Source organism: Vicia villosa, linkage group LG3 (genome assembly GCF_029867415.1).
Source record: "Vicia villosa cultivar HV-30 ecotype Madison, WI linkage group LG3, Vvil1.0, whole genome shotgun sequence".
NCBI classification, from domain to species: domain Eukaryota; kingdom Viridiplantae; phylum Streptophyta; class Magnoliopsida; order Fabales; family Fabaceae; genus Vicia; species Vicia villosa.
Window position 1 is genome coordinate 26,161,685 of NC_081182.1, and position 13,268 is coordinate 26,174,952.

Below are 13,268 nucleotides of genomic sequence, written 5' to 3' on the forward strand. Positions count from 1 at the left end.
TATTTGGATCAATAGTAAATTTCGTATATAAAAATATTTAGATCAATAGTAGATTATTTTCCCGTATACTATTTTGGAATAAAAATATTTGGTTCATAATAACCATTTTTCGTAGATAGTATATTTTTTTTCTTATACAAATATTATTTTTGTTTAGATGTCATTTACAATAATATTTGGATCAATATCAAATTTTAGTATATAAAATATTTAGATTAATAATAGATTTTTTGGCCTGTTCCATTTTTGAACAAAAAATATTTGGATCATAAATAACATTTTTCATATATAAAAATATTTAGTTCAATAATAGATTTTTTTTCCGTATACAAACTTCATTTTTGTTTAGGTATCATTTACAAAAATATTTAGATCAATAGTAAATTTCGTATATAAAAATATTTAGATCAATAGTAGATTTTTTCCCGTATATCATTTTTGAATAAAAAATATTTGGATTATAAATACCTTTTTTTTGTAAATAATAGATTTTTTCCTTATACAAATATTATTTTTATTTAGGTATCATTTACAAAAATATTTGGATCAATATTAAATTTTCGTATATAAAAATATTTAGATCAATAATAAATTTTTTGAATAAATTTTTCTCGTATATCATTTTTTACTAAAAAATATTTCAATTATAAATACCATTTTTTGTATATAAAAATATATATATCAATGATAAAAAAAATTTTTGTGGAAGAAAGAAGTGAGAAAGTGATGAAAGAGAAAAAAAGTAGAGAAGAGAGAGAAATTTTATAAGTTTGATAAAATATAAAAGTTGTATTATTTTAATAATAAAATTAAGAACTTTATGGTACAAAGACAAAAAAAAACATAATTTTAATGTGGTGGCAAAAAATCAAATAAGGGTATTTTCGATTTTTCCAGAACAATTAATTTTCTTATATTATAGATTCCATATACTCTACATTTATTATAGCTTCTTTATTAGTTATAAATTGCACTTCAATTTTTTAAAACTATGTTTACTGTTGAGATCATTGCTACACTCCATTTCTTACTACAACTAATAAGTGTCTAGGATGGTCAGATGCACAATTTAATAATTTAACATGTGTTTTGTCTCTGTTTAATACTCCCTCCTGATACTATTATAAACAAAAAATTCCATTAAATCTTAGTCACAAACTCACAATTATAAGCAAATCGTATTACTATTATACTATTGATTTAATTCAAAAATATTATATGTTAGTAGTTGATTCATCAACTATAGCTAAGAATATTATAATAAATTTTATTTAGATTGTATATGAAATTAAAAATATTAATTACACTTAATCAATTTTTTTAATTGGTGCGAAAATAATGATTTTATTTTATAATTCTGTAATTGTGACCCGAGAGAATATTAAAATTGTAAATTACTACGACATAATTATTTAAATTTTTAACTTTTTCCTTTTCAATTTCTTTTTCTTATGTAAAAACAAAATCCGAACATGTTTATCTACTTCTTTTTTATTTTGGTGGATATCCATGATTTATTGTTTCGTTGCCACGTTCAAAGAAAGTTGAAACGAAATCAAAGAAAGTATAATCATCACCGTTACTTACTCATCCTTCCCAATAAAAAATCATTTACTTGATTTTAAAGGATTTTCAACATAGATAATTTTCCAGTGATTCAAGAATTCAACTTGAATTAAGATTTTATTTGATTTGGGGCCTAATGGCCCTCTTTTAAATTTTGGGGCCTTTTAAATTTGGGCCCTATGTGTTTAAGGGCCTATTATTTTTGAATTTGTTTTAGGCCCCATTATTATGGGGCTGGGGCTCAAATTAATTGGCCCCATAAATTGACACCTCTACATGATAAGATAAGTCTTATTTTATCTGTATCATATTCTATCATTATCCTGCTTGATATCCTATCACTTCACTATCATATTCTCTTCTGCGCATCAAACAGACCTTAGCTGGTTAATAGTTGTTTCTTTGTGGATCTTCTTCAATGAGTCATCTTAATGCTTGAACACTTTTTAGACTATGAGAAGAGATAGTATACTTGGTGCATGATATATTGGAGGTCATAACTTATATATTGGGTGATAATCATACCTATTTCTTGACATTTATTTTATATTTATTCAACTAATTAATTTATTAATTTGTTGTTAAATAAAAATCTAATCTATCTTTTTTAATTTTATTTAATCACCTAATCAATCAAGTCTCTTAACTTAATAATAATCATTATAATATAATATTTAAATAATATTAAAATATAAAATATTCCAACCTGTTACATTAAATTCAATAAAAAATACAACGTAAATAAATAAAAACCTATGGTTCGAAGAAAGGCAGTCAGTAGAGAAATCAGCATCACCATTGACTTGCAATTCCTGGTTGTGATAAGTCTAACCACACGAGACTTGTTGCCTTGCCCCCATTAACATTTAACAACAAAATATCGTACGTTTGCTACAATATTTAAAACCACTTGAAAGTCTTCCATTAGTCTTTCCAACCATGCCCCACCCTCACACCTTGCTCTATCTATCATACTTTTATTCCCACTCATCATTTTGTATATATATCGAAGTTTCCTTATATAGTTCCTAGGAAATTTACCATGAAGCTGCATCATCATTAAACAAAACCTATACAGTTTTATATTTATGTATATATATACATACCATGATGTTTTTTTTTTCATAACTGTATACCAACAAAAATTATGACAGATAAAAATCCATATTCACCTGATGACAGTGATTTCACTAACCAGTGGCCTTTGGAGCTCTCTGAGTACTTGAAATTCGACGATGATGAATGGCCAGATGATAATCCAGAGCCATTTTTCGCCGAACATGTTTCCAACCAAGATAATGAATTAGTAGCTGATTTTGGAGGAAGTTGGAACCGAGTTGAAGAGCCAGCAGCTTCCAGCAGTGAACGTGAGAAGAAGGAAGTTAAAGATAAAGTTGCATTCAGAATAAAATCAGAGGTTGAAATTCTTGATGATGGATTCAAGTGGAGGAAGTATGGAAAGAAGATGGTTAAAAACAGCCCTAATCCGAGGTTACTTGTAAACATTAGAACTTTTTATTTTCTATATTTTTTATGAGTAAAATAGTTGCTTCAAAATATTAAGAATTTGTAATTTGATTACAGGAACTATTATAAATGTTCTAAAGATGGATGCCATGTGAAGAAGAGAGTTGAGAGAGATGTGGAAGATCCGAGTTATGTGATAACAACCTATGAAGGCACACATACACATCCAAGTTTTCACTAGAAGAACTTTTAGCATATTCATGGGGCCATAGCTAGCCACTAGTAGTTGTCTTAACTTAAGTCTTCTTTGTGGATGAAGTAAGTGATGTTTGCATGTCTAGTTTGAGTCATGAAAAACAACCATTTGTATTTGGTGTCAAATAGGTGTGTATCTAATATATTGGATGTCTATTCATCACTATCCAAAAAAAGTATTGTGTGAGTGAGTTATAAAGATGTTACTAATATTGAGTGAACTTAAATATAATTGACTAATGATGGAAGTTTTAAGAATTAGTGAATCATTTTATCTCAATGAATGTTTATAAAGATAAAGATGTATAATATAAAAATTGTCAAACTAAATATATTTGACATACAGTGAGAAATTGTGTGATTTTGTTGATTGGTATCATGAAGTTGAAAATGAGAATGATGTGTTTATCATGAAGCAAGAAGAAGATTGGAGATTTTAAAAATAGTTGGGGATGAACAAGACCAGCAATTGGTTGAGCAGAAAGAAATAATTGATGCACAAAATCAGAGTATTAAAGCACAAAACCAGATTATTGATGATTAAACACAAGAGATAGTTACACTTAAGGGAGTACTAAAAAAATATAATGAAGCGGGTGGAGTTTTTTAGGAACTTATGTGTTGTTCTTATTATGGTGTTATAGTATAAGTTAATGGTTTAATCTAAAATTATTTTATTCGATTATGTAAATTGATGTTGTTGCTTTATGTGAAACACGTTTTTGTTTTTTAAGGTGAAAATGTTGTTTTGAAATTATGTTGTTGTTGGTGAAATGATGTTGTTTGTGTCATTGTGAAATGGTCTTGTTGTAAAATGATGCATGTTTTTATATTGTAACTTGAATTTTGCTAGCCACTTTATATGGAGGTGAGTCCCTGCCGCGTCAATTTCGAATCAGGTTTTCTTCAAGAAACAAGGAAGTGGTATTGACCCTTGGACGTGAAGAGTTATTAATAAGAGGGGTTTTTTAAAAAAATTTGATCATCTTAATGGTATAATTTTGATAACTGGGTGTCAATTAAATCATTAATCATAAATCAAATAAAAAATAAGGATTCAAAGAATACCTCTTGAAGTGTACTTTATCTTTGATCATGAGCGACTGAAGATATTAGTGTTTCTATGTAGTTCACAAGTACAAAATGGAACACAGTGCTAGCTATATTTTAAGAATGACAAAATTGATAATTAGGATTGCAAGGGAAAGAGTTTCTCTATTTATAGAGAACTACTAAAACCTTAATGCTCTTATTTTAAACTTTTCCAAAATAAATTCAATCTTATTCAATTAAATTCTTTTAATTAAATTAAATTAAATATTAATTAAATTAAATCGAATTTAATTTAATCAATTTTCAATTCTCATTTATTTAATTAAATTATATTTAATCAAATAAATTATATTCGTGTTAATTTATTAAATAATACAATTCACATCTAATTAAATTAAATTGTATTTAATTTAATCATTTGTTTCATTGTTAGTATTATATGCGTGCAGGTTCTCGTTACGTTGACAATAATATTAAATTTCCTATTTAATATTGTAAACAGTGGGTGATATCTAGCAACACATCATTGCTACCCAAGTGACGAGAATGTTGAGTGATCTAACATAACATTTCTATGATTATGATCATGTGTATAATTACCCTTTTACCCTTATATTTATATTGAACACGAAGCATAAAATGTGTCACCCTTGTATAGTCTAATATTTTATTCCTTGATTCCCGAGTACACTTGATAACAACAAATAAGCTTCATATCTCATTGACTTATTTGAACATGGCCATGCATTTTACATATACTCGATCAAGGGGTCCATAGAGATTACTCCTATATATGTAGGATGGACAAATCTCATCTAGATTACTCATGTCCCTCAACATGATTTATAGAGTACCCATCAATTATCTTTATTATCATCATGTTACAAACAATGTTTGATTAGCAATAAAGTACTCAACTCCACATTTAGGGTCAATAGTGGGTCGAGGCAATCTAGTATAAATATTTCTCCTAATATTTATACCTATATGAAGACTATACGATCATCAGTCTACTCACATAATAGTCTCTATGCATTATTGTTGTCATATGTGACAGTAATGCTTGACTACAGATATTTTAAGAATAACATCCTTATGTTTAATGAGGTCCCACGATTAAGTTACACTTAATGTATCATTAAATAGACTAATTATTCTAAGGACTTTATTATGTCATATACAAGTAACACGATAAATACTATCCCTAATAAGTATATATATATATATATATATATATATATATATATATATATATATATATATATTAATAAACAATAGATATTAAGCTCATGATACAAAATCATTTACAGACAATATTAATTGGCTATTAGAGCTTACTCCAACAAAAGAGGCACGACCCGGAAATGTCTAATAAAACTATGAACTCAACCTTGTAAAATAGATATACCTCTCAGAATAGCAGATTCGGGATTTGGCAAACATATTGTATAAAGTAAATACAATATTCAATACAAGTTAAGAGTAAACATTTCTATACAAGAATCATGGAAGTCATACATCAAAGAGATTTGAGCGAGAACAACCCTCCCACAAAGAAAAGAAGAATATACACATTCGACTAATCCTTAAGGGAGGCTACCTTCCAGACTTCTACTTCCTGTTTGGGGCGAACTTGCTCTTTTGAAACATGCAAAGGTGTAAAAGTACTTCACATGTTGTAGGGCGGTTTCAAAAGAATCAGACATAGAGGAAAGACTCTCGTCCACTGCTTTATCATACTCCTAATTCAAAGAAATCTTCTCAAGGCGCATGTTTTAAAGACTTTCTTAAGCCTCCTTCAGACATGCCTCGAGCTCCTCCACTCTTTTACAAGAAGGACCCTACAGACGGTTCATCCCAGCAAGGAGAACTTCAACTGTAATTAGTGATGCTTGAACAAAAATCAAAACCTCGTCCTATTTCATTATTTTTTGTACGAGCAACTTTACCTTGTCTACTAGCGTACCATGGAACTTAAAAGTTCTCATTGCAACTTCCATCTCTGTGAAAGAGGTAGAAACCTCATTAAGCTTCTCTAAATACCGATCACGATCGATGGTAAGTGCTTGAACATAGACTTGCATGTTTTTCCTTTCAAAGTCGATCATATATGAAGACTTCTCCATGACCGGCTCCGTCAAAATCCATCACGAAAAAAGCCCGCCAGATATAATAAGCCAAGTTTGATAATTCCTCTTCACGAGCAACCTCATTCAAATTGGCAATGTATGAATAATCTTCCTCTGAAATATAAGCTAGGATCTCATATGCAGTATATGGGTCGAGGCAAGCTAAGAAGGCAAGAGGCAAAATATTCGAGGCATAAGTTACACCTTCTAAAGCACTTGATCTTCTTCGCGTTCCCCCCAAGAGCTGGTGAGAACCCGGTTAACATTCTCCCTTCCCTAAGAACTTTGATTTGGGGTTAACGACCTGATTTTCTCCTCCGCCGACCGCGATGAACCCGAATTACCATCTATTGTGACCTTAATATATGAATCCAAAACTTCTAATGGTGTTAAGGATGGAGATACTTGTATCATTGGCCCATAAGGACCCCCCAAAGGAACCATCCCAAGGGATGGGGTGTTCGAGGTGTCGCCAAAATGAAACAACTTGGGAAGCCCCTTTCATCTGTCGAATTATTTCTTCACACTTCGTTGAATCTATACAATCAACAACAGAGTTGCTAGGAAATATAATGTGCAAGTAAGCAATTAAGAAGGGCTAGGCACTTATAACACTCACCTAAAATATCCTTCCTCTCATATTTTGTGATGGTATCCACTAATAGGCGAGTCTCACTGAATCGTTTCAGCCGACTCTTCAAAGTCGCGTCCTAGGGAGTGATGTCGCCTACATAATCCAATCTCTTGAAAAAGGCTATTGATTTCTTTTTTACGTAAATATCTTCCTGGGACAAGTCTTCTTTTTTATAGATGTAAGACCCACTTCCCATCAGATAGTGGCTCTGGCTTCAGAGCTTACAGAATAGATCCATACATTTATAATTTGGCTTAATATTTATCCTACAAACCTTCGCATGATATTATTCATCGAGGGGGATAGCTAAGAAGAGCTGGTCCTTGAAATTCTTCACGTTATTAGAATAATCATTGAAAATATTGGTAACCTGCCTTAAAGAAATCAAACCTTGATGGCGCACAATATTTATCATGTTGTTCTGAGACTTGCAAATGTGAAAGAAGAGAGACAAGACCGGCAGACCCCCTAATACTCACACCAATGTTGAAAAACATTGATGAATGCCTAGCATACCTAGTTAAGTTATGAAGGGGAAATCGATACATGGTTTAAGACATCAACTTCAAATTTGTTGAAAGGAAGGTTAAAGCCCATGGAGGAGAAGAAACATTCATAAAAAGGGTTGTCACACTCGTCATATTCACTACATATCCTCTTATTTATGTTCGGTGTCAACATCCCCTATTCAGATGGAAAACCTATTGTAGCAAAATCATGATTAAGACCGCCCTCATAAGCAAAGACATAGGCAGTTTCGAGTAGCTCTGGTACTAGTAGCTATGGTTCCACCCAATTGACTGAAACATCCATCCTCGCTTCCAGACATATGGTAGACGCAATCTCCATAGCAAAAACTTCTCAAAAAAATAAGTGAACAAATTTAAACGCGAGTGAAAATACACCTATCAAAGAATCGACAAAAAGAGGCCTATGAGAAGACAAAAACAGGAGCACCTAAAAGCACCAACATTTCCCCTTCAAAAAATGTTAATAAGCAAAATCGCCTCCTTGAACATCATTACATTATTTTCCAAAAAACCCTAAATAAAGTGATAAGAAAAAAAGAAAGGGAAAAGTAGATGTTACCACAAGAATGGCGATACTGGAGGTAAAGCAAGGAGAAAAAAGTAAACAAAGATTTGGAAATATTGATCCGGGAATTATCGTCCACAGAGATGGAGAGATGCCATTCAATAGTTTCTATGGTTTCGAGCTCGGGATTGAATGAGCAAAAAGTAAACAAAGATATAGACAGTAAAAGAATAAATACATTCTTAGAAGAGAAATAACTTATCAGGAATGTAAATATATTCACTCTTCACAAACATACATTTACCAACCCGTTATACTCAACCTACGATACTCATCTATGTCATCACGTATCTCTCACATAAGTGTCCATCTCTGGAGCACAAACGAGATCATCTCACAACTAAGGTTATCTCTAACGCAAATTCACGAGAACATCCGTGTTCTCGCGTCGGCGATCTCTCGCGCGCCGCTCAAACACGAAAGCATTACGTACAGATACCCACAGTGAATGCTAGCTCTATATCTATCTCTAGAGTTCAGAACCAACAGATTATCATCCTAGATAAGGATTCAAGAAGTTTATCTCTAAAGCACCCTAAATCCCCAGCATAGAGCAAAAATCCAGGATAATATCAACACAGATTTGTAAAGCAAGTTAAATATAACATTATAATCGGTAAATATACATAAGATTCAAGTAAATATACAAACAAAACGCAACCAAAGAGAAATACACAAAGAAGAAGAGAAATGAACCGAAAATCTCCCGGTTTGTCAGCTCCGTTCGACGCTCAATCCACCCCCGATCATCCAAATGCAACCTCCGAAGATGTTTTCTAAGCCAATTCTACTCTAAGAATGAAGTTGATGGTGTTGGGACTCAAAAATACCCAAACCATGACCTAAAAATGTGATTTTGGCCCCTTTTAACGAGCTGCTGTCTTAGCAGGTCCGCTTAGCGGACCCCCTCCGCTCAGCGGACTCAAAATTGCTTCCAGACGCTGATTTGCTCCGCTTGAGCTCCGCTCAGCGGACCCCCTCCGCTTAGCGGAGTCTGCTAAAAATCAGATTTTGTTTTCGCCATAATTCGAGAACCGTAACTCCGAATTGCACCCGGTTCGAAGCGTTGGAAAGCTTATTCAATGCTCTATCCAATAATTAATGAATGGAAACCAAAATGATGATTTTGGTCATCCTTATTTTGAGCCTTTGGAAGTCCGCTTGACGGTGGCTAAGCGGGCTTTCACCAAAATTGCGAAATCGAAGCCGTTCCTTTGACACTTTATTCCTCAAGGCTCCAATAAGCATGAATACCTATAAAAACAAAGGAAAACTAGCAAATGGTATAAAAGTATATGAAAATACAACTATTCACAAAGTATACGTATTTATACACAAAACGGAGAATTATTCAAACAGTATTAACAAAAGTATCGATAAGTGCCACTATTTACATACACAAAATAAGTACATTTTGGCACTTATCAGTAACGGAGAAAGGGGCACAGATCAAGGGCTCCAAATGAAACAACATATATAATAGGAATCAAATTTAATGTGCAAATTCCCATTGATAGTGATGTCCCATAAAGACTTTTCACTTGATTTAAGCGATAACAAGCCTAGGAACATAGTCGACAAAATTGTCGCTCTACAGAACAGGGGCAAGGGCTAGAGGGTAACTATTTTGGGCCGCCCAGAAGGCCTTATAAGGAAAGCCCAAAAGTGAATGTTAAAAGGAAATCACACACGGGACATGGGAACTTATGATCCTCTTGGTATCTGACGATCTCGTCTCTTTAAGTATCATACATCGTCTAGATCAATCAGACAGTTGGTCGCGTAACACGCCACATCTTACACAAACGGTTTTAATTTCCCTATTATATAACAGGAAGAGCGTGCAATTTTACAAGTAATTCAAATCCATCTCCATTGCACACTACTTCACATCCTCTCACTAACTTGGGCATTGAGTGCTAACCTTGCAGGTACACCCTCATGTCGTACACGAAAGCTCAATGCACTGTCTCAAGGATTCAATCTCACCGATTCATCTCCCATTTGTGGTTCTCTTGCAGAACAAATCACAATAAAAAGACAGACAAAAATTGTGTCTTGTACAAGCAAGACTAAAAGTCACGGTGAAGGAAAACACTAGAAGAGCAAAACACGAAACAAGAGCAAAACACATTACAATGGCAACCAAAACTACGAAAATGGATCCACTACAATCGATTTTTCGCTGCATTCACGTAGTTATGAAATTATAAGTCGTTCGATCTTGATAATGTTACAAAAAAAATTATTATGACCCGCTCAACCCTAACAAACTCATACATGTCAATAAAATTTGGTTTAATACTTTAGCTTTCATATTTCATTCTATAAATAATAATTACAACATTTGCATTAATAGGAGTATTAATCAAGAGAACAACTCAATTCATAATCTCTCTCTCCTATTTTAGAAAATTTGATATACATCAATATAAATTGATACTATATCCTAATTTACATTCATTATAAATTAATATTATTTCATATTTCACACTATAAAGTATAAAAGAAAAGGTTTACTAAAAATAAATAAAAAGATAAGTCTTCGGAAACCAAAGACCACCACCACCACGTGTATCTGATAATTCTTTCACGCAAAAACCTCACACAGACACAAAACAAGTGTGGTAGTTGGAACTTTCATGGAAAAGATGGAAGGGATGATGCAACTACCGTACAACACAACAGTGAAGCTGATGCTCGGTTCACTCGAACGCAACCTGCTTCCTGACGCCGTCATCAGAAGACTCACACGCTTGCTTTTGGCCACTCGCCTTCGATCTTCTTACAAACCTTCTTCTGAACTTCAGCTCTCTGATCTTCTCCAGTTTGTACATTGTACTTCTCTTTCTTATATTTGATCTTACGATTTGTAATATATAAGCATGATCTTGTTTTTATGTATACTGTTTGATATGATATGATAATCTTTCAGCTTTACAAGAGATGCCTATTGCTGTTAGTACTGATAAGGCGAAATCTCAACATTATGAATTACCAACCTCTTTCTTTAAGCTTGTTCTTGGAAACAATCTCAAATACAGGTACGTCTCAGTGTGATTATAGATTCATATAGTATATGTTAGATGAATGGTATGGTATTATATATGGTATGTAGTACTAGTGGCCTTGTTAGTTGATATAGTTAACTTCATAGAAGCTATAAGCTGTTTTCATAAGCTATTCTGAAAAGCTTGTGGAAATAAAAGCTGAAAGCAGTTTATAGACTAGGTTTAAATATGTGCATATAAGTTATAACCTTGTGATTTGTGTGAGATTCTGATGTGTGAACTGGTGCAGTTCTTGTTATTTCTCTTCTGCCTCGAAGACGCTGGAAGATGCTGAAGAAGAAATGTTGAAACTGTATTGCGAGAGATCTAATCTGAAAGATGGTCATACGGTTCTTGATGTTGGATGTGGTTGGGGTTCGCTGACTTTATACATTGCCAAGAATTACAGTAATTCTAGGGTTACAGGAATCTGCAATTCCACAACTCAAAAAGCTTTTATCGAGGAGAAATGCGTGTATGTTTCTTGATACTGTTATCATTTGCTTCGGGCTAGTTTATGATTATTTAATCAAACAGATGAATCTTGTTGCATGACATCAAAATCACTTTGTTGAATTGCTCTCTTGTCAGGGAGCTGCAGCTGCAAAATGTGGACATCGTTGTTGCGGACATTAGCACATTTGAAATGGAAGCTTCTTACGACAAAATATTTTCCATAGAAATGTTTGAGGTATGATTTTGTAGGTAAATCATCTGCATTGAAGCTGTGTTTCATTGAGTTTGATTTAAGTTTTAACCCTGTCGCAGCATATGAAGAACTATAAAGATCTTCTAAACAAGATATCCAAATGGATGAAAGAGGATGGCCTTTTATTTGTTCATCATTTCTGCCACAAAGCATTTGCATACCACTTTGAGGTAAATTTCATATTTTGTCAGTTATTTTTGCTTGTGCTATTAGTCGATACTTTAATAACAGTACTCGAGTTCTCAAAGATACTAGTCATTTGATTGCTGTTACTTGCTACTTATACATAAAGGACAAAAATGAAGATGATTGGATTACGCGATACTTCTTTACTGGAGGGACTATGCCTGCAGCAAATCTGCTTCTTTATTTCCAAGTAAGCTTATATGACATAGTTTGTACCAGCTTTGTTCTGTAATGCCTTTATATCGTCGTGATTTTGCTAACTTGTAATTGAATTCTTTGGTGATGTCTAAAGGATGATGTTACTGTCGTCAATCATTGGCTTGTAAATGGGAAACACTACGCGCAGACCAGGTTGGAATATGCTACATTGCCCAATATGTCATATTACATCAAAATAGTTTATTTGTTTACTAGACAAGTTTGAACTGATTAGTGAACCATGAACGAATTTATTTTGCAGTGAAGAGTGGCTTAAAAGAATGGATAAGAACATGGCTTCCATCAAGCCAATTATGGAATCAACATACGGCAAAGATTCGGCTACTAAATGGACTGTTTACTGGAGAACATTTTTCATAGCTGTAGCAGAACTTTTTGGATACAATAATGGTGAAGAATGGATGGTTGTACACTTTCTTTTCAAAAAGAAATAAAGAAAGTCAAAACCACTCCTCTCTTGATTTGCGAATTGAGTCCAGATTGAGCAAGAGAGAAAGCGAAAGAAACTTTTCAACGAGGCTGCGTGCTTGAATAATTCTTGTTTTTATTGATAAATCAGTTTGATTTGGTTGTCTGCAGACTTTTTTTTTTTGGTCAGAGTGAAGTCTTCTCTAGGAAAATAGATATCAGCAGAGATCAATAATAAAAGACATTTGTAGTTGAAACAGAACGCGAATGAAAAAAAAAACATTTTAGTATGGTAGATGATGCATGACACAAAATTGCAAGTAAAATCAAGAAGAATCCATTTTAATGACTGAGTTGACTCATGTGGAATCATTCAAACTTGCACAAAATTGCAAATCAATAGTAGTTAAACAATCAATTCTAAAAACAAAGTTTAAATTTGATCCCAATTGCCGCTTGTCAAAATGACAGGGTTGCTAAGAAAACTGAAAACTTAG

The 13,268-nt window shown here is 32.9% G+C and overlaps 2 protein-coding genes across 2 annotated transcripts; both read left to right on the top strand.

The window, feature by feature from the left end:
• Nucleotides 1-2,697: 2,697 nt before the first annotated feature.
• LOC131655224 (probable WRKY transcription factor 50) lies at nucleotides 2,698-3,465 on the top strand. Its single transcript, XM_058925117.1, has 2 exons — nucleotides 2,698-3,057; nucleotides 3,151-3,465. The coding sequence occupies exons 1-2, from the start codon at nucleotides 2,714-2,716 to the stop codon at nucleotides 3,272-3,274; spliced, it is 468 nt and encodes a 155-aa protein (XP_058781100.1). The 5' UTR covers nucleotides 2,698-2,713; the 3' UTR covers nucleotides 3,275-3,465.
• Nucleotides 3,466-10,748: 7,283 nt separating this feature from the next.
• LOC131660736 ((S)-coclaurine N-methyltransferase-like) lies at nucleotides 10,749-13,138 on the top strand. The gene is made up of 8 exons (XM_058930036.1): nucleotides 10,749-11,037; nucleotides 11,135-11,243; nucleotides 11,500-11,724; nucleotides 11,841-11,940; nucleotides 12,018-12,128; nucleotides 12,251-12,334; nucleotides 12,437-12,495; nucleotides 12,605-13,138. Exons 1-8 carry the CDS (start codon nucleotides 10,842-10,844, stop codon nucleotides 12,795-12,797), a joined length of 1,077 nt encoding a protein of 358 aa, XP_058786019.1. The 5' UTR covers nucleotides 10,749-10,841; the 3' UTR covers nucleotides 12,798-13,138.
• Nucleotides 13,139-13,268: the final 130 nt, after the last annotated feature.

Coding starts and splice junctions, on each gene's coding strand:
- LOC131655224 (XM_058925117.1), top strand. CDS start 2,714: ATGACAGATAAAAATCCATATTCACCTGATGACAGTGATTTCACTAAC. Junction 3,058..3,150: donor AAAAACAGCCCTAATCCGAG/GTTACTTGTAAA, acceptor ATTTGATTACAG/GAACTATTATAAATGTTCTA.
- LOC131660736 (XM_058930036.1), top strand. CDS start 10,842: ATGGAAAAGATGGAAGGGATGATGCAACTACCGTACAACACAACAGTG. Junction 12,129..12,250: donor CATTTGCATACCACTTTGAG/GTAAATTTCATA, acceptor TTATACATAAAG/GACAAAAATGAAGATGATTG. Junction 12,335..12,436: donor ATCTGCTTCTTTATTTCCAA/GTAAGCTTATAT, acceptor TGATGTCTAAAG/GATGATGTTACTGTCGTCAA.